This window comes from Microcaecilia unicolor, chromosome 1, assembly GCF_901765095.1.
Source record: "Microcaecilia unicolor chromosome 1, aMicUni1.1, whole genome shotgun sequence".
NCBI classification, from domain to species: Eukaryota; Metazoa; Chordata; class Amphibia; order Gymnophiona; family Siphonopidae; genus Microcaecilia; species Microcaecilia unicolor.
In genome coordinates, this window is record NC_044031.1 from 451,366,333 (window position 1) to 451,390,186 (window position 23,854).

The 23,854-nt window shown below is 41.9% G+C and overlaps 1 protein-coding gene across 2 annotated transcripts in view; it reads left to right on the plus strand.

Annotated features, from left to right (window-relative positions):
* Positions 1–23,854, plus strand: part of ROCK1 (Rho associated coiled-coil containing protein kinase 1) — a 523,306-nt gene that overhangs the window by 84,915 nt on the left and 414,537 nt on the right. For both annotated transcript variants that reach the window (XM_030212894.1, XM_030212901.1), the window contains one exon: positions 15,488–15,588. In XM_030212894.1, coding sequence (XP_030068754.1) covers positions 15,488–15,588 — 101 coding nt within the window. The remainder of the gene's footprint in view (positions 1–15,487; positions 15,589–23,854) is intronic.

The window sequence follows — 23,854 nt, forward strand, 5'->3', positions numbered from 1 at the left end:
ATTATCTTGTTGGACAGACTGGATGGACCGTGCAGGTCTTTTTCTGCCGTCATCTACTATGTTACTATGTTATAGGTAGCAGTAGTAGTAGTAGTAATATTTGGAATCAGTTACCAGATGATCTGAAGCCTTCATAGGAATATTTACAATTCCTTGGTGAATTAAAAACTTGGTTAGTCATCTGGTTCCTTTAATTCCAACGTGCCTATTCAAGTGTTAGTTATAGAAAGTGGAAAAACCTGTGAATCACACCTAGCTATGCTACATATTCATGCAGGCTGGGCAAAGGAAAAAATTCATGAAGACTGGAGAATGTTTTTCTTTTAATTTATATCCTTGATTATTGTGTTATTGTAATACAATTGTACTCTTTACAACTGTTTTCTACTTGTTTTATTGTGAAAATGTATTTTTCATGATTTATCATAATCCACTTTGTAAACTCATATTGGTAAAACAAGGCAGTTTAATCTTGTGAACTTAATCATGAAAGTACTCAGCCAGAGTCTGGGGAGAAAGTGAAGAGGGAGTTGGAGGTGAAGGCACTTTGAGGAGAGAGTTCAGTGTGGCAAAGAGACGTTGAAGGTTTGAGCCAAGAGCATTTGTCAACTGGATGTAATAGTCCTGTTTGGCAAGTAAAAGAGCAGACTGGAAGGAGGTCAGCAAGAATTTGAAATGTATGAAGTCAGCATGGGCACTGGTTTTCAGCCAAAGGCGTTCAGCAGAGCGGGCACAGGAACGTATGTAGCGGATTCTAGAGGTTAGCCAAGGCTAGGGTTTGGTACGCTTTACAGGACGGGGAATGGGAGGAGCAAGTGTATCCAGAGCAGAGGAGAGAATAGTATTATAGGAAGAGACAGCCTCATTGACATACTTGGATAACATAGTGGTAGAGAAGAGATTTGAAACACTGGAGGACAGAGTAGAAGGGTCAATAGCCTGAAGATTCCTAAATGTATTCGTTAAGATTGGATGGAACTGGAGAGGAGGGTGTTTAAGTGTGAAAGTTATCAGATGATGGTCAGAGAAGGGAAGAGTTGAGGCACAGAAACTGGAGAGTGAGCAGTTTGAGAAGAGGATAAGATCAAGACAGCGGCCATTCTGGTGAGTAGGGGCAGTGGAGCACAGTTGAAGATTGAAAGAGGATGTTAAAGCAAGAAACTAAGAAGCATAAGAGTCAGAGGGATCATTAGCATGAATGTTAAAATCCCCAAGAATGAGGGAAGGAGATGAAGGTTCAAGAAAGAAGGAAAGCCAGGCATCAAAGTCAGTGAGAAAGGAAGAAAGGGACTTATCAGGGGGTCGATAAATGACTGCTACTTGGAGAGGCAGGGGAGTCAATAGATGAATGGAGTGGACTTCGAAGGAAGAAAAGCAGTGAGACTGAGGTGGAAGAAGAGGTTGAAATCTATAAGAGGGTGAAAGTAGTAGTCCGATACCACCTCCACGGCCAACTGGACGAGGAATATGGGAGAAAAGATAACCTCCATGGCATAGGGCCGCGACTGAAGCAGTCTTCAGGGCAAAGCCAAGTTTCAATTAGGGCAAGCAGATGGAGAGAATGCGAGATAAACAGGTCATTGATGTAGGAAATTTTGTTATAGACGGAACGGGCATTCCACAGAGCACACGAGAAAGGCAGCAAGAAGGGGGGAGGAGAGGAACAGAAATTAGATTGGAGACATCACGGTGCGACCTGCACAAATAGGATGAGAGCTGATGTGGAGGACCAGGATTGGGATTGATGTCCCCAGCGGAGAGTAGGAGAAGGAGCAAGAGAGAACGTAGAAGAGTTGGAGAGGTATGACGACAGCGGCGAAGGCGAGATGTGCTCAGATAGAAAGGAGATGGATGAATGGAAGGAAGGAAATGTTGAAGGTTGAGAGCTGAGAAGAAGGAAGGGGACAAAAGAGATGGTGAGATGATGAAAGCAGAGGGTGGGCAATGTGTTCGTGCAGTGTAAAGTGGTTTCAGATGGAGAAATAGATTAGGAAGGGACAGTACCAGGAAGTGTACTGGAGCCATAAGTAGTGACTGGGAGAAAATATAAATGTAAAGAGAAAATGCCCGCATGCGACACCTAGAGCGGATGCCCTGAGTGGATCGGAGTGGACCTGGGAGTCATCCAGGAGAAGGCTGTGAGGATATGCAGATGAGCTACAAGTCCTCCACAGCACCTGGTGGGAGTACTGGGCACCTAGAGTGGAGGCCCTATTATGAGTTAATCCTGAGAAAAATCATTATCTAGATCTTGGTTTTTGTCAGCTGTAATTCTTGAGGACCAGCAGTGGTCAGTTGATGTGACTAGCTTAAATGTATTTCATGTCAGGAGCACATCTATTTATTTTTCCTTTGAGATAACTTATGAAGAGCACAATGTTAAACCCAGTAATGGAGAAAGAACTCTTTGTTCAAAAGGCAACCATTGCAAAAAATTTAAAAGTGGTTAATACCTTGTCCCAGTAGATGTTAGAATTTTTGTTGTCATATTTTGAAACTTTTTTTGCAATTTATGAGATCATTACTTGCATAGTGGTCCAAAAATCTGGCAGTGTCAAGAAAGGACAAAAACTGGCAAACTAGATACAATTTCCCTTATGCCTTCTTTGAGTCTGTAACTACCTGGTGTTTCATTTTTAGTGGTGAATGAAAAATAGCTTCTAACTTCCATTTACTACAGAGACAAAAGACTCCTTCTAGAACCAGCTTTGCAAAGTCCTTCAGAGGCAGAGAATAACCAACCCACAGAATGTATTTTCAATGTTAAGCGAAACTCACGATCCAACATCATCTTAAAGCATGGACACAATTTTCAAATTATCATGTTTCCTAAATCTTATGCAAAAGGAATAAGAATCTGAATGTTATCTGCATAAATATATGGTGTTAATTTATATATTCTAATAATACTAGCCAGTGGTTGAATATGCAAATCCTGGCATTGCCATACTCCTGCAAAGGAACTTCAGAGGGTCAGTCCAGTGTGAAACTAATGAATTGAAACTCATCAAATAGCTTATCTTCATTGACCTTGGCCCTTTGTGCGCCCCTTCATGTGGAACTTCGGAGTAATGAAGTATCGTAGCACCATAGGCTCTGTTACAACTCAAGCCTCACCCGTATTACCTTCCGTAATAGCTTCCCCAAAGAGGTACGTGATCCCCATTCTTTTGCTATTACTAGGTTGGTCATTACATTCACAAGCATGGTATTAGGTCACACAATTCAAGATACCAGTCATTCTAACTACTGAACACAGACCAAGCGGTCTTCATTCCGATAAAGTTTATAGGATAGAAAACATTCGCGGAGTACTGCATGACACTACCTAATCAGTAAAAGGTGCACAACAGGCACACTATAACACCATAAAGGCAAAAGGCAACTACAACCTATTAGCTGTAAGAACCGAATCATATGTACCAATATTGGTAGGATATGTAAATATCCATTCAGTGGTTAATAAGTCAGACCTAATAAGGGAGTGGATAGAGGAATAACAACTAGGTGTGATATATATAGTAGAGACTTGGTTACAAAGTATAGATGACCCTGTACTAAATGACCTATGCCCACCAGGCTACAAAATCATACTCCTACCAAGGACAGAAAAAAGGGGGAGGGATAGCTGTCCTGTACAAATCTTTCTTCAAACTGAAACTGATATCAAAGCATATAGGCCCTATCCTTAGAAATTTTGGCTTGCATCAATAACAATACTACCCTATCAGGTCAAGTTTCTAGTGTCTTGTTTTATGGACCCCCTGGAACCTGGACTACAGCTCAAGGTGACCTAACTGACTTAATAAGTACATAAGTAATGCCACACTGGGAAAAGACCAAGGGTCCATCGAGCCCAGCATCCTGTCCACGACAGCGGCCAATCCAGGCCAAGGGCACCTGGCAAGCTTTCCAAACGTACAAACATTCTATACATGTTATTCCTGGATTGTGGATTTTTCCCAAGTCCATTTAGTAGCGGTTTATGGACTTGTCCTTTAGGAAACCATCTAACCCCTTTTTAAACTCTGCCAAGCTAACCGCCTTCACCACGTTCTCCGGCAACGAATTCCAGAGTTTAATTACGCGTTGGGTGAAGAAACATTTTCTCCGATTTATATTAAATTTACTACATTGTAGTTTCATCGCATGCCCCCCTAGTCCTAGTATTTTTGGAAAGAGTGAACAGACGCTTCACATCCACCTGTTCCACTCCACTCATTATTTTATATACCTCTATCATGTCTCCCCTCAGCCGTCTCTTCTCCAAGCTGAAAAGCCCTAGCCTCCTTAGTCTTTCTTCATAGGGAAGTCGTCTATCCACTCCCTCTATCCCTCTATCCACTGCTGATGCAATTTGAGATGCTCCTCATAAGAAAGCTTCATCTCCTGCAAGCAGGCAATAGAAACCTTGTGATACGTAATCCCGGAAACATTACAAGAAATAATGCGAGGCACAAATCATTAGCCATGGGGCCTGCTTAGAAAAAGATGCATTGGAACTGACAGCACCAAAAAGACCCAAGTTGCCTAGCTTCAACCTGTACACAAAGCAGCGTAAAGAGGGAGAAGATAAAGCATCAGAGGTGGGACAGAGAAGGCCACCCCTACAAAGGGAGGGGTCAGGGATAGTACGGCATAGCACACCTCAGTGTTGCAGCAAAATGAGCCCCCCCCCCCCCCCATTCACACACTGCACCTTTCTACCGTAAGTGGACAAGACGGTGAATCACTTCAACAATACTACTGGGCATCCTTTCCCCAAAGGGGCAAGATAACTCTATTATAGAAGAAAAGTTTATACACTTCCCACTGACAAGGTCCATAGAACACAACATTACATATGCAGTGAAAGTCCTATGTAGAGAACAAGAAATGAATAGCCCCGTCAAATGCATGGCCAGAATTCTAAAGGAAATACAACAGCTGTTAGACCTTGGTGCTGAATACAAGGTCCTGGATCCAGTCAGGTAGAGTTTGCTTGATAAAGCCGGTCAAGTATGGTCTCAGGAGAACAGTGGGAGATCCACCGGCCATCACAATACACTTTTAACGTTGCATGATGTTGCAACATGAAGCGGTATTGTTTTTCCATAAGTTTTGCACGTGCAGAGGAAAAAGTGCTGTGCCGCTCTGTAAGTGCCGCGGAATAGTCCTAAAATATTCTGTCCAACTCAACCATCGAATTTTGTATCCTCTCGGCAGCCCTACATTGACCTTCTGGTTGCAGGCGTGTTGTTGGCCCATGTAGTGGGCCCGATCTAGATGAATCCGTCACACCCCTTCTTCTACAAGGTTTACAATTTTTGGCAAAACGTATGATCTGGAATGGATTTGGGAAACCCCACCCAACCTGAGGTTATCCCACGAGCAATTTTCTAGATAATCAAGCTTCTGCTGCTGTGACCAAGTGAGCTGTTCCAGCTTAGCCAATTTTGCAGCCTGATATACTACACCCTGGTACCCTGGTCTTCAGCTCCCCAGTGTGCAGTCTGAGTTCCGATATAAGAGACCCAAAAGCTACTTGGAGAGCTGCGTAAATCTGGAGTCCAGGGCATACACAACAGAGTCCATCAGGTATGCAATTAGTGTTTGAACCCAGTTGCGATGAGGGTGGGGAGGCTGTCATTATGGCATTGGGCACACGACTCATCTCATCCTTTCGTTCTGGCGGCTTTGAGGCCATCGCCATGGACTGAGATATTTGTCACTATACCAAAAGAGGATGCACAGTGAATAAAAGAGGGTTCTAAAGAGAGACTGGAAGCGTCGATTCGGCCCGATTAGGGAAGGGTGCCTGAGGAGCTGTCAGGCATTGCACCGGGAGCTGGTCACAGCATCACATGTCTACCCTTCAACCCTTTTCTAACAGAGGCAGACTAAGGAAAATGAACCACTCTGTGTCTAATGATCATATGTTTCCACTCACCTACATACTAGATCATAAGAATAGCCATATTGGGTCAGACCAATGGCTTGTCTAGCCCAGTACCCTGTTTTCAAACGGTGGCCAAGCCAGGTTACAAGTACTTGGCAGAAACCCAATTTAGCAACAACATTCCATTCTACCAATCCCGGGGCTAGCAGTTGCTTCCCCATATCTGTCTCAGTAGCAGACTGTGGATTTTTCCTCCTGGAATTGGTCTAAACTTTTTTTAAACCCAGATATGCTAACCACTGTTACTACATGCTCCAGTAAAGAGTTCTAGAGCTTAACTATTCGTTGAGTGGAAAAATATTTCCTCCTATTTGTTTTAAAAGTATTTCCATGTAACTTCCTCGAGTGTCCCCTAGTCTTTGTACTTTTGAAACGACTGAAAAATCGATTTACTTCTACTTGTTCTACACCATTCAGGATTTTGTAACCTCAATCATATCTCCCCTCATCCGTCTCTTTTCTAAGCTGAAAAGCCCTAACCTCTTTAGCTTTTCCTCATACGAGAGGAGTTCCATCCCTTTTATCATTTTGGTCGTTCTTTGAACCTTTTCTAATTCATCTATATCTTTTTTGAGATATGGCGACCAGAACTGAACGCAGGACTCAAGGTGCCTTTGCACCATTTAGCAATACAAAGGCATTATATTTTTGGTCTTATTCTTCATCCTTTTCCTAATAATTCCTAGTATCCTGTTTTCTTTTTTGGCCACCGCCGCACACTGAGCAGATTTCAGCTTATTATCTACAGTGACCCCCTAGCATCAGGTAACTATGATTCGGAATATTCTTTCCAATGTGCATCACCTTGCATTTGTCCACATTAAATTTCATCTTTCATTTGGATGCCCATTCTTCCAGTTTCCTAAGGTCTTCCTGCAATATTCTGCAATAGTTCACAGTCCACTCATGTTTTAACAACCTTGAATAGTTTTGTATCATCTGCAAATTTAAATCACTTCACTCATGGTTCCGATTTTCAGGTCATTTATAAACGTTAAATAGCACCCGTCCCAATACAGGTCCCAGCGGCACTCCACTGTTCACCCCCCCCCCCCCCCCATTGAGAGAAATGATCATTTAACCCTACCCTCTGTTTTCTGTCTAAGAACCAATTCCTAATCCACACCAGAACCTTGCCTCCTATCCCATGATTCTTTAATTTTCTTAGGAATCTCTCATGAGGAACTTTATCAAAAGCTTTCTGAAAATCTAGATACACTACATTAACTGGCTCACCTTTATCCACATGTTTATTCATGCCTTCAAAGAATTGAAGCAAATTGGTGAGGCAAGACTTCCCTCTGCTTAACCCATTCTGACTCTGGCCCATTAAACCATGTTTGTCTATTCTGTAATTTTATTCTTTATAATAGTTTCTACTATTTTGCCCGGCACCAAAGTCGGGCTTACCAGTCTGTAATTTCTGGGATCACCCCTATAGCCCTTTTAAAAAATTGGAGTCACATTGGCCTCCCTCCAATCATCAGGTACCACAGACGATTTTAATTACAGGTTACATACTAACAGCAGATGAGCAATTTCATGCTTGAGTTCTTTGAGTACCCTTGGATGTATGCCACCTGGTCTAGGTAGCTTACTACTCTTTAGTTTGTAAGTTTGGCTCATTAAATCTTCTAGGTTCACCAATATTTCTTTAAGCTCCTCTGCATCACATCACTCTTTGAAAAATATTTCTGGTATAGGCAGATCTTTTATATCTTATTCTGTAAAGACAAAAGCAAAGAATTCATTCAGTTTCTCTGATATGGCTACTAAAGTCTCCAATGACCTATTACTGGCTAAATCCAGAGGTCAATATTCCATCCTCATTCTTCTTGATCTTTCCGCTGCTTTTGACACTGTCGATCACAGCATACTTCTCGATACCCTGTCCTCACTTGGATTCCAGGGCTCTGTCCTTTCCTGGTTCTCTTCCTACCTCTCCCTCCGCACCTTCAGTGTTCACTCTGGTGGATTCTCTTCTACTTCTATCCCTCTGCCTGTCGGCATACCTCAGGGTTCGTGGTCCCCTCCTCTTTTCTATCTACACTTCTTCCCTTGGTTCATTAATCTCATCCCATGGCTTTTCCTACCATCTCTATGCTGATGACTCCCAAATCTACCTTTCTACCCCTGATATCTCACCTTGCATCCAAAGTTTCAGCGTGCTTGTCTGACATTGCTGTCTGGATGTCTCAACGCCACCTGAAATTAAATATGACCAAAACCGAGCTTCTCATTTTCCCCCCCAAACCCACCTCCCCGCTCCCCCTGTTTTCTATTTCTGTTGATGGCGCTCTCATTCTCCCTGTCTCCTCAGCTCGAAACCTTGGGGTCATCTTTGATGCTTCTCTCTCCTTCTCTGCTCATATCCAGCAGATTGCCAAGACCTGTCGTTTCTTTCTTTACAACATCCGTAAAATCCGCCCCTTTCTTTCCGAGCACTCTACCAAAACCCTCATCCACACCCTTGTCACCTCTCGTTTAGACTACTGCAATCTGCTTCTTGCTGGCCTCCCACTTAGTCACCTCTCCCCTCTCCAGTCGGTTCAAAACTCTGCTGCCCGTCTCATCTTCCGCCAGGGTCGCTTTACTCATACTACCCCTCTCCTCAAGACCCTTCACTGGCTCCCTATCCGTTTTCGCATCCTGTTCAAACTTCTTCTACTAACCTATAAATGTACTCACTCAGCTGCTCCCCAGTATCTCTCCACACTCGTCCTTCCCTACACCCCTTCCCGTGCACTCCGCTCCATGGATAAATCCTTCTTATCTGTTCCCTTCTCCACTACTGCCAACTCCAGACTTCGCGCCTTCTGTCTCGCTGCACCCTACACCTGGAATAAACTTCCTGAGCCCCTACGTCTTGCCCCATCCTTGGCCACCTTTAAATCTAGACTGAAAGCCCACCTCTTTAACATTGCTTTTGACTCGTAACCACTTGTAACCACTCGCCTCCACCTACCCTCCTCTCTTCCTTCCCGTTCACATTAATTGATTTGATTTGCTTACTTTATTTATTTTTTGTCTATTAGATTGTAAGCTCTTTAAGCAGGGACTGTCTTTCTTCTATGTTTGTGCAGCGCTGCGTATTCCTTGTAGCGCTATAGAAATGCTAAATAGTAGTAGTAGTAGTCCTCTCTGAGCGCTCCTTAGTGATCTAACCGTCCCATGGATTCCCTCACAGGCTTTCTGCTTTTGATGTGTGAGTGAGTTTTAGCCTCTGTGGCAAGTTTCTCTTCATATTCTGTTTTAGCCTTCTTTATTAATGCTTTGCATCTGACTTGCCAGTGCTTATGTTGCTTTTTATTTTCTTCATTTGGATCCTTTTTCCATTCTTTGAAGGACAATCTTTTAGCTGTAATCACTTCTTTTATTTCACCTTTTAACCATGCTGGCTGCCATTTTCCCTTCTTTCCACCTTTGCAAATACGTGGAATGCATCTGGACAGGGCTTCCAAGATGGTATTTTTGAATAAGGCCCATGCCCGATTTAGTGCCCTAACCTTAGCAGCTGATCTTCTTAATTTCTTTTTGACCATTTTCCTCATTTTATTATATTTACTTGTTTGAAAATTAAATGCATCTACAGTAGATTTCCTTTGCGGGTTCATCCCAGATAGTAGCTCAAGTTTGATCATGTTATGATCACTGTTTCCCAGGGGACCCAACACTGCTACCTCTTGCACTATGCCCTGCATGCCACCATTCCAGATCCAAAATGGCTCCCCCTCTCATCGGTTCCTGGACCAGTTGCTCCAAGAAGCAGTCGTTTATTACATCTAGAAGTTTTTTCTCCCTGACACTTCCTAATGTAGCATATATCCAGTCAATATTGGGGTAATTGAAATTGCCCGTTATTATGGCGTTGCCTAGTTTGTCAGCTTTCCTAATATCTGCAAACATTTCTTGATCTGTTCGTTCTGTCCCGGCGGACGGTAGTACAGCCCTACAAGAATACTTCTTCCCTTCACACATGGAATTTCTATCCATAATGATTCCCCACTGCTATCTGTTTAGTAGTTTACTCGAACACCACGGATGCACTAGGAAGCACTAGCACCAAAATAGTTTTTCTCAATACTATTTAATACACTAAACAAATGCTACACTGTACTATTTATCACTGTACAATTGTACTGTTTTAATTGTTAGGTCTCTAGTAGTACTTCCTTTATCAGCATGTAACTGTTCTTTTCTCTTGTTATATTGTAAGCCACATTGAACCGAATGCCATTTGGATAATTTGGGATATAATTTGGGAAATAGGGACAATAGATTCACAGCTCAGTACAGGTATAAATTGACTTTGCTATTTTAAGGTTATCCTGTCTTTGTTCTCTCTCAATAATCACAGATGTCAGTTAACTTGAAAATATTTTTTTCTGCTTTACTTGACTTGCTTTTAGTGTTGGAAAAAATGAAGCAGGAGAGAAGGGACCTGTCAGAATAAGGAGATTCTTTAAAGAATCAAAGTTGGTAACACGTGTGCTATTTCTGGCTCTGAGTCTGACGTCAAGCCACGGTCATGTCTGAAAATCATCTGAGGCAATCTCTTTTAAATTATGGTTTAAATTTATCTGAACTGAAAGCTTTGCTATCATGGAATTATCATTTGCTTAATAAGGTTGCTATAAAATATATGCTGCTGTTAGAATAAAGCCTCCATAGTATTTGCCATAGGGAAAAGACAGTGCAGTAAATCTACTTTTGTAAACTGATGAGTGAGAGATTACAGCTTGGATGCCTGATACTAGTTTAGGCCCTAATGCACAAAACTTAACGGGCCAGCAGTGTGTGTTTTTGACCGGTTCCAGTTGGTCTAGTGAGCACAGTCTTCAGTGAGAATTGCACAAAAGGGTTCTGTGATCCCTTTTCCGTTCGCAGTAGTAGCCAACGAGAGTCGTGTGCAAAACTGTTTAAATGAGCTGATTATTTTATTTATTGTGATTTATTAACTGTCTTTATGAAGAGATTCACCGATTAGTATGTAGTTGTGCATTCCTACTAATGGTCATCTGTTCCTGAGCGATGCATAGAATGCTTCCCCAATTGTTTATTTTAACAGACGGTTAGGAGCAGTTGTAGTGCTATGCTGGTTAAAGAAATTGCCCAATTCTGATTTCTGTAAAATAAAATCCCAACATTTTGGTGATAATAAGCAGATGCTACAGTTCACTGCTGCGTTTTCCTCCCTGTGTGCCTTGCAGTTGCAGCTCTCTCTCCTTCCCTAACTGCTACTGGCCGCTTTATCTCAGCGCTCGTGGAGATGCATGACTCCTCTCATTCTCTTTAGACTGCTGGCCGGTAGAAAAAGCTCTGAATTCTTGTCTAAACCCACGATCTCGATCTGTGATCACTGGAGATGACACCACTCGTTGCTACCTCTTGCACCCTGTTTTGCTTCATCTCTGCAGTGTGCTCTCTCCCTCCTGAGATACAGGAAAAGCCACACATGCTGACCCAGGCTTCATTCTGATATGTATTGGGCCCCCAAGTACCACCACTTTAGCGTGCACCTTCCTTGTCTCCACTCCCTAGCAACTGCGTCATCCCTGCTGACACTTTTCATTTCAAGATTGGCTAGTGCTCGCCAACCACAAGATGAAGGAGGAATACATTTCAAGCCTCTCTCTGGAGTATTGTTTGCCAACCTGTAATGGTTTTTAGAAGATAAATTCTTGCAGCTAGCCTGTGATGACAATACATGCTGCTTTCATACATGCAGCTGGTAGTCGTGTATGAAAGCTGTGTGTATCACATGCTGTTCTGAGCATGTGCAGAGCAGCCATTCTTAGTGGGTGGATGCTCTGTGCATGCCCTAGTGCTTTCACTACTGAACTGCATGGTAAAAGTCCGTACAGCTCATTTGCATGCGATTTTCTTTACAGAGCTATTTTTACCGAGGTGGAAATAGCGAGCGGTTGTCTGGGGACTTTTGTGTATCAGTCCCTTAGAGCCATAAAGATTTAGATGTAATCTTATAAGAAGTATATGTCTCAGAGAATTCTGTAAAGGTAAGTCAGTTTTCAGAAAGCTTAGGTGCTTCAGTTGCATATGACTTGCCACAGGATTAGTATTTGGTACATATACCATTTAAAAAATATATACTGTGGCAGTATTCAAGTACTTAATTTGGAATACCTGGAGAGAAGTTAGTAGAATATGACCTTGTGATATTACAGACCAGAGGTGACCCCAGAGGCAGGAGCTTCTGAAAGAGTTGGTGGGCTATTGGTGCATGTCAGACACTGACCAATTTGACTGGCTTAGGACACTCGGCAAAGAACAAAACATGGAGCTGGGTGAGGCCTGTGCGCCTACTTCCAGTGTTGAGGCTCCCTTGACAGTGCATGGGACTCAGTTTGTTGTTGATGTTTTGTGGCAGCAGGGTATGCTTGCAGAGAAAATGAAATAGCAGGAGCCCCACAAATAGGTGATGAAGTTCTTGGCCTTCTGCTTGATAGCAATTGGAGCCTATCTACTAAAAAGGGCCTCAGTGGATCCTAGATCTGGAGGTAAAACTCACTGGCTTGTAAGGTAAGACTACAGGTAAGATTCTTTCCATGTGCTTAACCAGGGTCTTCCTCCCCATTTGTTTCATGCCACCAGTCTTTTTTTCCCCCGTTTATTTCCAGGTCTTCTTAGCTGGGATTCAGAATCTTTATCAGGCAGGAAAGTTGTTTGTTGATACACCTTAATGGATGCAGGCAGGCTCAGCTGTAATGGCTCCTTCCATAGCAGCTCCCCAGTTGTGTCCAGATACTTGGTGGTTTCACCTGAAAATTGCATGTGCATAGAAATGGAACCTGGCTCAGCAAAAAACCTAATCTGGATTCAGGCTTGGAGGGATACTCCCATATTGTGTTACGCACCTTATAAGTATCCAACTACTATGTTTTCTCAGTGTCAAAAGAATAAATAAATTTTAGGTGCATCAGTCCTTTTTTATAAATTATTATTTTTATTTACCATGTCTAACATGATATGGGGTAATAATCAACTATTAATAGCTGTTTTTAACAATAGGAGGTAGTAATTTTCAACATATCTTATAAATACTCAGCTACATAGTATTCTTAGTGTCAAAAGAAAAGAAATTAGGAGCATCAGAAGGTAACACTTTGAACTTGTTGAGAAATAATCCAAAATGATACAAATACCATACTTCTTCATTGGTTCATTTTACATGTCATTTCAAAAGTGCTATATAGAGGCATATTTTCAAAGCACTTTGGGAGGCTAAGTTCCATAGGTTTCTATGGAACTTTGGGAGGCTAAGTGCTTTGAAAATGAGCCTCATAGTGTCCAATAATATTAAATAAATAGAACTACAATTTTTTTTTCATTTTATCATTATATCTTCCCATTGACTTCTTTGTAAAGATTCATAACAGCAATAACTTATCTGTAGCTCTAGTAAAAGCTGCAAATTTGGCTACCCTCTCTAGTCCGGTAGAGGAGCTACACTTTAACTACCTTGGTGGGAATTGCTGCTATTCTAGGGCATTTCTAGTGCCAATTTGGATGCTTCAGATTGAACATATACATAACATGGGATAATCAAACTGTTCAGAACACAGGAGTCTCTATTAGGTTTTTCTGAATTCTGGCATCTTTCTCACAGATGAAGGTTGTCTATGGTTTGTCTTGAGTTCCAGAAACTATGCACACTATAAGACCCACCTTTCTGCCTGCTAATAGAGTCTAACTGGTCCTGGATGGCATGAAGCACAACTGCAACTCCCTTTCCTGAGGGCAGAGGGTTGGGAAACTTGTGTCATTCTGGTGTGAGCTCAATCACATCACCTTAAAACCTGTCTATTCTTTTCCCAGTATAGCTCTACTATGTAAGGTTAGGCAGTGGTGGTAGCTAGCCCTCAGCAGGTTACCTCTCAATGAGGACTGCATAGACCTTGGAATCTAGGGTCTAAGGAGCTATTCATAGTGTATTGTTGTCTTGGAATTCTGGCACATATACTGTTGGCTGGGTTTTTTGGTCATGGCTATAAACTCAGCCTGGGCCATTTTGGGACCAGTAAGTCTACTTCTATGAGGTATAGTGGTGGAAGTCCTGAAAGAAGATGAAGTCATGAGGCTAGCTTCCACCACTTCTTGGTGCTTGTTCTGTGGTATTTCAGGTATTAATCTGCTTCTTGCTATTAAGGAATTGGGGCTGCTGCTAAGGATAGCTCACTTTGGCTAAAGTATAGACAAGTAGGGAGATAGTGCTTCTTCTTAGCTTAGATAAGGGATCCTTGCTGGTCCAGGTTAACCAGAAAGGAAAAAAGGTGTTGGATACTCTGTTTCTAGATCTGCTAAGGCAATTGGTGTTTGCACCTGTATTACCAAAAGGATAGGAGACTTTTGAGCAGAAATAGTGAAACAGAGAAACATAGTTATATATCTGAAAAGACCTTCAAGAGCACACTGATAAGGTGTCTGTTAGCAAATCGTGTTACCTGGGATTGAAAAGATGGTTCAGGTAGCAGAGAAGGTGTGCTTGATCCAGTACTGTAAAAGGCAGCTGTATCACACTGGTCTGAACTGGTTTGGCAAGGACAAAAAGGAAACTATGGTTAACGTACCTGATTGCTGTTCCTTGAGTCTTTCCAGACCAATCAGAGACGTGTGAGATGGATGGAGAATCTGAACTTGCACTTCTATGCAGCATCTGATTTGTGTTTTTTAAGTCATGGTATAGTATTTGGTGTGTGTCTAAAAGAGAGAGAGGAAATGGACAAGTAGACAAGTGGCATATTATTACGTTAATTATGAGCTTACAAATTGAAGGAATGTTTGACAATAGCATACAAATTGGTTTTCCAGCTGCATTAGCACGTATAGGGAAGATGAGCAGATTTTCTCCGTCTCCACCTTCTGGCAGGAGGGTAACTCCCACTCGTCTGGACTAGTCTGGCAGTCTTCCAGGAATGACAGTTATCAAGTAAAGCACAACTTTACTTTAGTTGCTAAAATCAACATTGAACAAAATGTAATTGTAGATACAACAATGACTTTGTTGCAAACTGTCTTTGAAATCTCTCTTTTTTTTTTTTTTTTTTTTTTTTTGTCCAAACACTCAGCTTAGAAAAAGTTACACAGAAACATTCTAATAATGTGAGACACTGGAATTTTGGTTTAATAGTTGTTCCTTGTTTGCAGAGCACTAAAATTTGAAATCTTTCCATGTAATCTCATGCCAGTGTTGACCCATGTGAATTAAAATAGCCTTGTTTTTATCCATGACCAAATTTGGAATTAGAATATCTGCCCACTGGGATTTTGTAAATTATTGTAGTTTATAGAATGACAGGTTTATATAAATACTTACTGTGATTCCCACTGCTTGTTTCAAATTAAAGTGCAATTTTAAATATGGAAATGTAATAAAAAAATACTGCAACTTGCCACTTCCTTAACCATTTTAACTCTCTCATACCCTTTTATATTGACTTTTGTTAAATGTCTCTGATATTACTTGGGTATATATTGATGTTTGTTTCATGGATAAACATGTTAAAACTTTTGTTTCTCATTTTGACACAGATAAAGATACAGTAAGTAAAGTCCGAGATCTGCGCATGAAGGCAGAAGATTATGAAGTTGTGAAAGTGATTGGTAGAGGTGCTTTTGGTGAAGTTCAGTTGGTAGGTTATTTCTAATATAGTACTATAAAATAAGAATTTAGGGTTTAGTAAATTGAAACAATGTTTGAAATGTAACTTGTAAGCTCTTTCACATTAAATCTTGAGGAAATGGAGTTGGGGACACAATCATAGGAAGCAAGATGTATATAAGATTAAGGAAATGATAGCTCACACTTCTCCCTATTGCTGCAACTGTAGCATAATGGAAATATAGAACATGATGGTAGAAGAATTATACGGTCTATCCCACCTGCCCATCCAAAGTGATTGTTCAGTTGTACAGTCCCTACATCTCCCCCAGAAATCCTTTGTCGCATGCTTTCTTGAATCCAGATATTGCCCTAGGCTTGTCCAGTAGGAGGTTGTACACAGATCTGCTACCCTTTTCTGTAAAGAAATATTTCTTTAAATTATGAGTGTGTTTCCTTTCGCTCTTATCTTATGACCCCTTGTTTCAGAGCCTCATGAGCATTTATACCTTGGAGAAATTTAAATGTTTGTTTCATGTTTTTATCCTATTTCCCCTTTTCCTCTTGGGGATACATATTTAGACTTTTATCTGTTCCCATATGCCTTGGGGAAAGCCACTTACTATTTTGCTAGCTGTCCCCTGGACCTACTCTTTTCAGTTAATGTCCTTTGGAACATGTGATCCCCACATGAAGTCTTTCTACACACTTAAACAGAGGCACTATCACTTCCTTTTTCTTGTTGCCACACCTCTCCCTGTGAACTAGAGACCTGCATGGGAACGGGGTTAGCGGGGATCCTGCGGGAATCCTCTTCAGCCTGGCGGGAGTACTGTGGGGACGGAAGTAGGTTTACGGGGTTCCCGTGGGGATGGAAGACTTTCCTGAGGGGATCCTGTGGGGGTCAGGCATATCTTTGATCCTGCTGCTTCTAGTGGTCTGTGCTGCCCAGTGCAGTGCCGACGGTCTTTGGTGCCGAGACCCTTCACAAATTTGAACTCCGATGTCCGACTCCGAACTGGAGCAAGAAACAGAAGTGCGTGCACACACACACAGATGGACACGTTTACCATGAAGAGCATACTTGATTGTCCAGTGTGTGACTCCATCAGTCAGATGGGGCTCTACCGCTCTAGCCGCTTTCTCTAAGGGTTCCAATGGGAGAGTAGTAATGGATGAGTCATGCTGCTGAGTGAATGCAGCAGGCTCCATTAAGGTCAGCTACCAGTGAATATATACGATTCAGAAGTGATATCTGCTGGAGTCTCTTAGAGGGGAAGAAGCAGCTGATTTGAGGAGCAAGCACATCCGGGGCAGCAGCGCTGGAGGAGCCAAGGAGTCAGCAGAGTGGCACGAGCTCAGCTGAGCAGCACACCGCACTGAAGGAGAGAGGGAGACAGCAGAAGTTGAGAACTTGTGTGGCTGGCATGTAGGAGACAGGGAGGTAGCAGGAGCTGAGCACTGAGCAGCTGTGTGGCTGGCACCAGAGGAGAGAAGGAGGCAGCAAGAGCTGATTAGCTGTGTGGCTGGCACTGGAGGAGAGAGGAAGGCAATAGGAGCTGAGCAGCTGTGTAGTAGCACCAGAGTATACTTGACCAGAGCAGAGGAGACAGTGAGTAGTGACTGAGTTCTCTTGCCCTGACCAGCAGAAAACTGCACCAGAGGTGAGTCAGCTGATTATTTTTATTTTTTTTTATATGCAGTGTGTACTGTACACAGGCAGTTTTTTTTCTCTCTAGAGTGGTGGGAAGTGGAGCAGAGGCGTAGCTAGGAGGGTTGCCAGCTGAGCGACTAATGGACTTCCGATGGTCCCATGCCTATTTTTCACATGATTTGTCGCGTTTGAAATACGTAGCTACGATATTGGCAGTCTGCGCTCCTCTCCCCCCGTGCCTTCAACCCTGGCTATGCTTCTGAAGTGGGGAATTAGGAAGTGATTTTGTTTGTTTCTCTTGATCAGCTGGCTGTTTGTATCAGAGCTGCAGCTAAAGCATACCTTGTTTCTTTGGTCAAGTTTTTAGTGCCATTGTTGGCATTTTGTTCAGTACCGTAAAATTTAAAAATTTTATTTTTCCTGTGTTTTTTACAGAGACTGATTTGGTACTTTAGTCCTTTGTAATTTTGTTATGGCAATGGAAAAGAAAGCCGACATTCAAAAACTTATTGATTCAACCAGCGACTGTGTTTCATATATGAAAAATAAGGGTAAGAGTGAAGTATGGAATTTCTTTAAATTGGTATTGATCGATGACAATGAAGTACCTTTTGTGCTTTTCTCCAGATGCAAGACAATTTTCTCTTGGAGATCACATGATAGGACAAATAGCTTATGGGCTCACAAGGACTATTGCGTAAACCCTATGCCAGCAACAAAGATTACAGCTATACCAGGCTTTTCTCTAATAATACCAACAAAGTACCTGGGAGAATCAAATCTGAAGTGGCAAACATTGTGGTTGCCAAGTGTGCAACAGATGTCTTTTTCTATTGTTGAAGGGGACAGATTCAGGAATTTAGCATCAAAGCTCATCTCCATTGTTGCTAAATATGGGAATATTGACCTGGACCAGGGTCATGCCCTGTGGGTCAGCTATCTCTCGTCATCTTGATGGTGTTGTGGAGAAAGAGAAGATCACACTCATCAACAAGCTAACTTCAGTGCCACAGGTCGGAGTGACAACACAAACAAAGCAACCACAGCTACGTAACTGTGACTTTACAGTGTATTGATAACTGGCAAACTGAATCATGTGTCTTGTCTGCTTGATTACTCAATGAAAATCATACCTCAGAAAATATAACGTTGACAGTGAAGTCGATTTTGGATGAGTTTTGTGTACAGCGTCAAGACAAATGTGTTCATTACAGACAATGTCAGTAATATGAAGGCTGCCTTTCGAGAAAACATGTAGATTGGATGTTCATGTCCTAATCTAAATCTTGTTTTGTCACACGGACTGCAGCAGACAAGTTTGTATGGCACTGGTTTGCTTCCTGAAATAGCCCAACTTATTGACACCTCGAAAGAACTAGTGACATTGGCCAAAAGAACAAAAATTAACAATCAGCTGGTAACAACACTTAAACAATGTGTAATAACAGAACAGTGTCCTATTAACACTGAAATCAGTGGCAGCAAACCTTTTAGATCTCCATACATTAAGTGCCAGGGTTTAATAGAAATTTTTTTCATCTGCTGGCTCATATCAATGAAGACTTGTTGACTGATGTCATTCAAGTTTTGGAATTAGTTGATGTGGCCACAAATGCCTCTCTATTGACAAGAGCCCTTCATTGCATCTGGTGTTATCAACCAAAATAAAGCTGCAATAACACTTCATGAAAAGGCTTCTGACAGTGGCATCATCTTACAACCAGGGGCGTAGCCAGATCTCGCGGTGGGGAGGCACATTTTAGTCTGCCATCCCATCGCCCCCTCTGCCTTGCCGCCCTGCTGCACCCCACTGCAGTAAATACCTTTGATGCCAGCTGAAGCCTTCTCCAGCGCTGGTTTCCGGCGCTGCCACTTTCCCTGCCCTGTTGTCTCTTCCTCATGCCCTACACGATTCTTTAAGTGAAACTGAGCATGGTCAGTTTCACTTAAAGAAACGTGCAGGACGTGAGGAGGAAGGCAATGTGGCAGCGCCGGACACTGGTGCTGGACAAGGCTTCAGCTGGCGGGGGTTGAGGACCCCCGCCAGCAAAACCAGGGGCCCAGATGAAATTTGGGGGGCCCAGGCCCCCTTGGCCCCATGTAGCTACACCACTGCTTTAAAAAAAAACATCTACTTAACATGCTGAATAAATATTTCATAATTCATCAGTTGCATTCTACTGCTGCTTTGCTGGATCCATGGTTTAAAAACAACTTTGGAATATTAGCTCCAACTGAATATGCACAAGCACTGTCTTGCTTGAAAGAGATGGTCGATAGACTAGCAGCAGCAGACTTTCCAGGTAACTCATCTGTCTTGCAGCAACCCAATAACAAGATGAAACTAGAGGACAATTTCTTGGGAGACCTCTACTACTTTAATTCATCTTCTAATATATCTGAGGTATGTATATATTTTCTTTTGTTAGCATTACAATATGTTATATCTATTTGTAATGACAATACTACTTGCAAAATATACTTTCACATTTAAAACTATACCATCTGCTTTTTCCCTGGTGGATGCATACATGACTACCTGTTACAAAATTACTGGTGACATCTTTTCTTAATGGAAGTTAAAATCAACTAAGTGGAAAAATCTTTCTGGAATTGCCAGACGAGTCCTTGGAGTGCCTGCTGTCAGCACATCATCGGAACGGTCATTTTCATTGACTGGGTGTGTTCTTGAGGCTAGACAATCATAGCTAGGACCACGTACTGTGGACAGACTTCTGTTTCTGAACGAACTAAAGAAATAATTGCCCAATATTCCTGACTGGTTATTGTCCTCTTACTTGGTAGATGTTTGTGTTTTGTATTTTCATTAAAACTGAAAAACTAGCCTCTCTTTTTTTTTTCATGGGGACGGAGGAGATTACTCAGGGATGGGCAGGGACAGAGGAGATTACTCGTGGGGACGGGCAGGGATGGATTAGATTCTGGCAGGGATGGGATAGATTCTGATGGGAACAGGCGGGGGACAAGTTGGATTTCTGTCCCTCTTCAATGAACCAGAACATTTTTTTTTTGGTTTTTGCTGTTTATTTTCCTGTTTGGCCATCAGCAGATATGATCCCTCACAAACTGCCCAGTTCTTGTTTTAAGTTTTTGTAGCTCAAGTGCATAACCCAACATTTTTAACATAATACCTTCGCTTGAGGATTTGTCTAGAGAGCTGCAGCTTCACTAGATCTCCTCACATTTTCCACACTTTCTAGGGTGTCTACCCTATTGAAGATACTAGTATAGTCTGCAGAAATGCATATTTGTCCCAATAGCTCTTCTGTTGTTGTTACAAAACTTTTGAAAAGAATCATATTGAGGGTTGATCTCTGTGGCGTGTCTCTGGTGAAATCCATTTACCATTACTATTTGTTAACCTTCCACCCATCCAGTTTCTAACCCAGTTAATTGCTTTAGGGCCTGTAACAAGGGAACTCAGTTTTATGAATAAGTCATTTATGTGGAACCATTTCAAAGGGCTTGCTGAAATCCATGTATTCAACATCTAGGACTGTCCTCTTATGTAAACCTTCAGTCTATTAAGAAATCGATTGGACTTGTTTGACAGACCTCTGGTGTAACTGTTTCCACAGGTTCTCTGATCCACTAGATCCTATTGCCCTATCACCTGTTTTAGCAGTGATTCCATTAATTTAGTTTCTCCACTGATATGATGTGGCAGCCACATATACAGATGATGTCTGATGCTATTAAAGCAGAATGATTCTTGCCTTGTATAGAAAAACCGAGATGTATTTTCTGGACAGGCAATTCTGTGTGGGCTTTCATTCATTTTTGTCTATGAACGTGACTAGAGCCATGTTGAGAGATTTTATCTTTAGTTTCCTACTTTCCCAGTCAGGATTTTTTTTTTGCAAGTTTCCAAGTTCTTTGTTTCTTTTCAATTTTAGCCATTTTGACTTGGAGGTTAGAGGGAAAAAAAAATCCTCTGATGTTACTTAGCAGCATTTGTATATCAGACCAGTGTTTATGTTGTCATTTTTTTCTTGACAAGAAACAAGGGATATACACTACCTTACCCTACTCAAAACACAAAAACATAAAGATGGGAAAATTAAAAATTTAACCTACAAGCTAACAAAAAGTCTCCAAACACAGCTGCTAATACGTGTGAGCCTCAAGAGCTTATTATCAAACATAACATAGCTCAAGTCTTAGGACCTCTTGCAGCGCACAGCTGTTTCAAGTCTGCACCTTCACGTGTCAAAGCTCATGGGCTCTCTACAAAAATACCTTAATTAAAAAAAAAAACGCTTTGATTACCATACAAAAATGTTATTAGCTATTATTGTCTATATTTTCTACATATTAAATATGTTTAAATCATCTTTATTGAACACAACAGTACCAAGTCAAACGCATGCTCAAAGTAACAAGACAGCAAAGTTTGACACAAGTCACTCCACAACAAATAGTAACTGTTCCCGATCCCCTACCCCGAATACCCAATCCCCCCCCCCCTCATAGGTCAGATGGTCACTTCTGATAGGGTCCATAAACAACAACCAAAGACAGTGCATGTGGGTAAGAGGAACCCGAATTATAGCTACGTCTTGCAAGGTTCCGCGTTAGGAGTTACGGATCAAGAAAGGGGTCTGGGTGTCGTCGTCGATGATACGCTGAAACCTTCTGCTCAGTGTGCTGCTGCGGCTAGGAAAGCGAATAGAATGTTGGGTGTTATTAGGAAGGGTATGGAGTCCAGGTGTGCGGATGTTATAATGCCGTTGTATCGCTCCATGGTGCGACCGCACCTGGAGTATTGTGTTCAGTACTGGTCTCCGTATCTCAAAAAAAGATATAGTAGAATTGGAAAAGGTACAGCGAAGGGCGACGAAAATGATAGTGGGGATGGGACGACTTTCCTATGAAGAGAGGCTGAGAAGGCTAGGGCTTTTCAGCTTGGAGAAGAGACGGCTGAGGGGAGATATGATAGAAGTGTATAAAATGATGAGTGGAATGGATCGGGTGGATGTGAAGCGACTGTTCACGCTATCCAAAATACTAGGACTAGAGGGCATGAGTTGAAGCTACAGTGTGGTAAATTTAAAACGAATCGGAGAAAATTTTTCTTCACCCAACGTGTAATTAGACTCTGGAATTCGTTGCCGGAGAACGTGGTACGGGCGGTTACCTTGACGGAGTTTAAAAAGGGGTTAGATAGATTCCTAAAGGACAAGTCCATAGACCGCTATTAAATGGACTTGGAAAAATTCCGCATTTTTAGGTATAACTTGTCTGGAATGTTTTTACGTTTGGGGAGCGTGCCAGGTGCCCTTGACCTGGATTGGCCACTGTCGGTGACAGGATGCTGGGCTAGATGGACCTTTGGTCTTTCCCAGTATGGCACTACTTATGTACTTATGTACTTATGAGGAGCTAAGGCTGATTAAGAATTCTACTGTGTGCAGTTGGTGGTAATGTAGCCCAAACATGTGTCCAGGTTTGTTGAAAATGTTCACCTGGATGAAGATATGTTCGTTATATCAAAATGTTTCCTCTTTAATCGGTCAATCAAATGGTTCCACCACATTGCAAGTTTTGGGGCTAGAGACTCATGCCAACACAACAGGATAACTTTTTTCCCCCAATTACAATAGCCCATTAAAAATGTTGTAGTCCCGGTGGAATATTGGAACTCAATAAACAGCACCAATGGCTATCGAATGAGCCTATTGCATGGATATGAAAGTCAAAAGGCGAGACCAGAAATGGGCAATCAGAGGGCAAGTCCAAAACATGTGACTTAATCATGAACACATTTAGGGCAAGCCCTAGAGAGGCTGAAAGAGGCTCGAAATGCCCGAGAGGGAGAAATATAAAGCTGAAGGACAAACTTGTAGTTCCCAGAGAAGGAGAAAAATGCTGAACTCCTAGGACACAGTTCTTTATCTGAGCTGGGGTCACAGGCAGATCAAAAGACCACTTAACAGCTAGTTTATTGTAGTCCAGATCTTCAGTAGTATCCTGGAGTTAACAATGATGATAGCTGAACAGCACCAAATTCTGGGATCCCAAATTGAGAGCTTAATCTATTAATGGTATCTTGGACATCCTCGCTAAGATTAATCCATCCTAATCCAGAGACACAGTGATCCAGTTGAGCGTAAGCAAAGTAGTCAGTAGGTGCTTTATGAAGCAACTGGTACAGGAGCTGACAAGAGAAGGAAAAATTCTAGACCTAGTCCTTAGTGGATTGCATGATCTGGTGTGGGAGGTAATATTGATGGGGCAGCTTGATAACAGTGATCCTAATATGATCAAATTTGATATTAGCTTTGAAGTAAGTATAAACAGGAAATTCAATATGTTAGCGTTTAACTTTCAAAAAGCAGACTTTGATAAAATGAGAAGAATGGTGAAAAAAAACTTACAGGAGCAGCTACAAGGGTCAAAAATTTACATCAGTCGTGGACGCTGTTCAAAAATGCCATCCTGGAAGCCCAGGCCAAATATATTTCGTGTATTAAAAAAGGAGGGAGAAAGACCAAATGACAGCCAGCATGGTTAAAAAGTGAGGTGAAGGAAGCTAATTAGAGCTAAAAGAAATCCTTCAGAAAATGGAAGAAGGAACCAACTGAAAATAATGAGAAACAGCATAAGGAATGTCAAGTCAAAT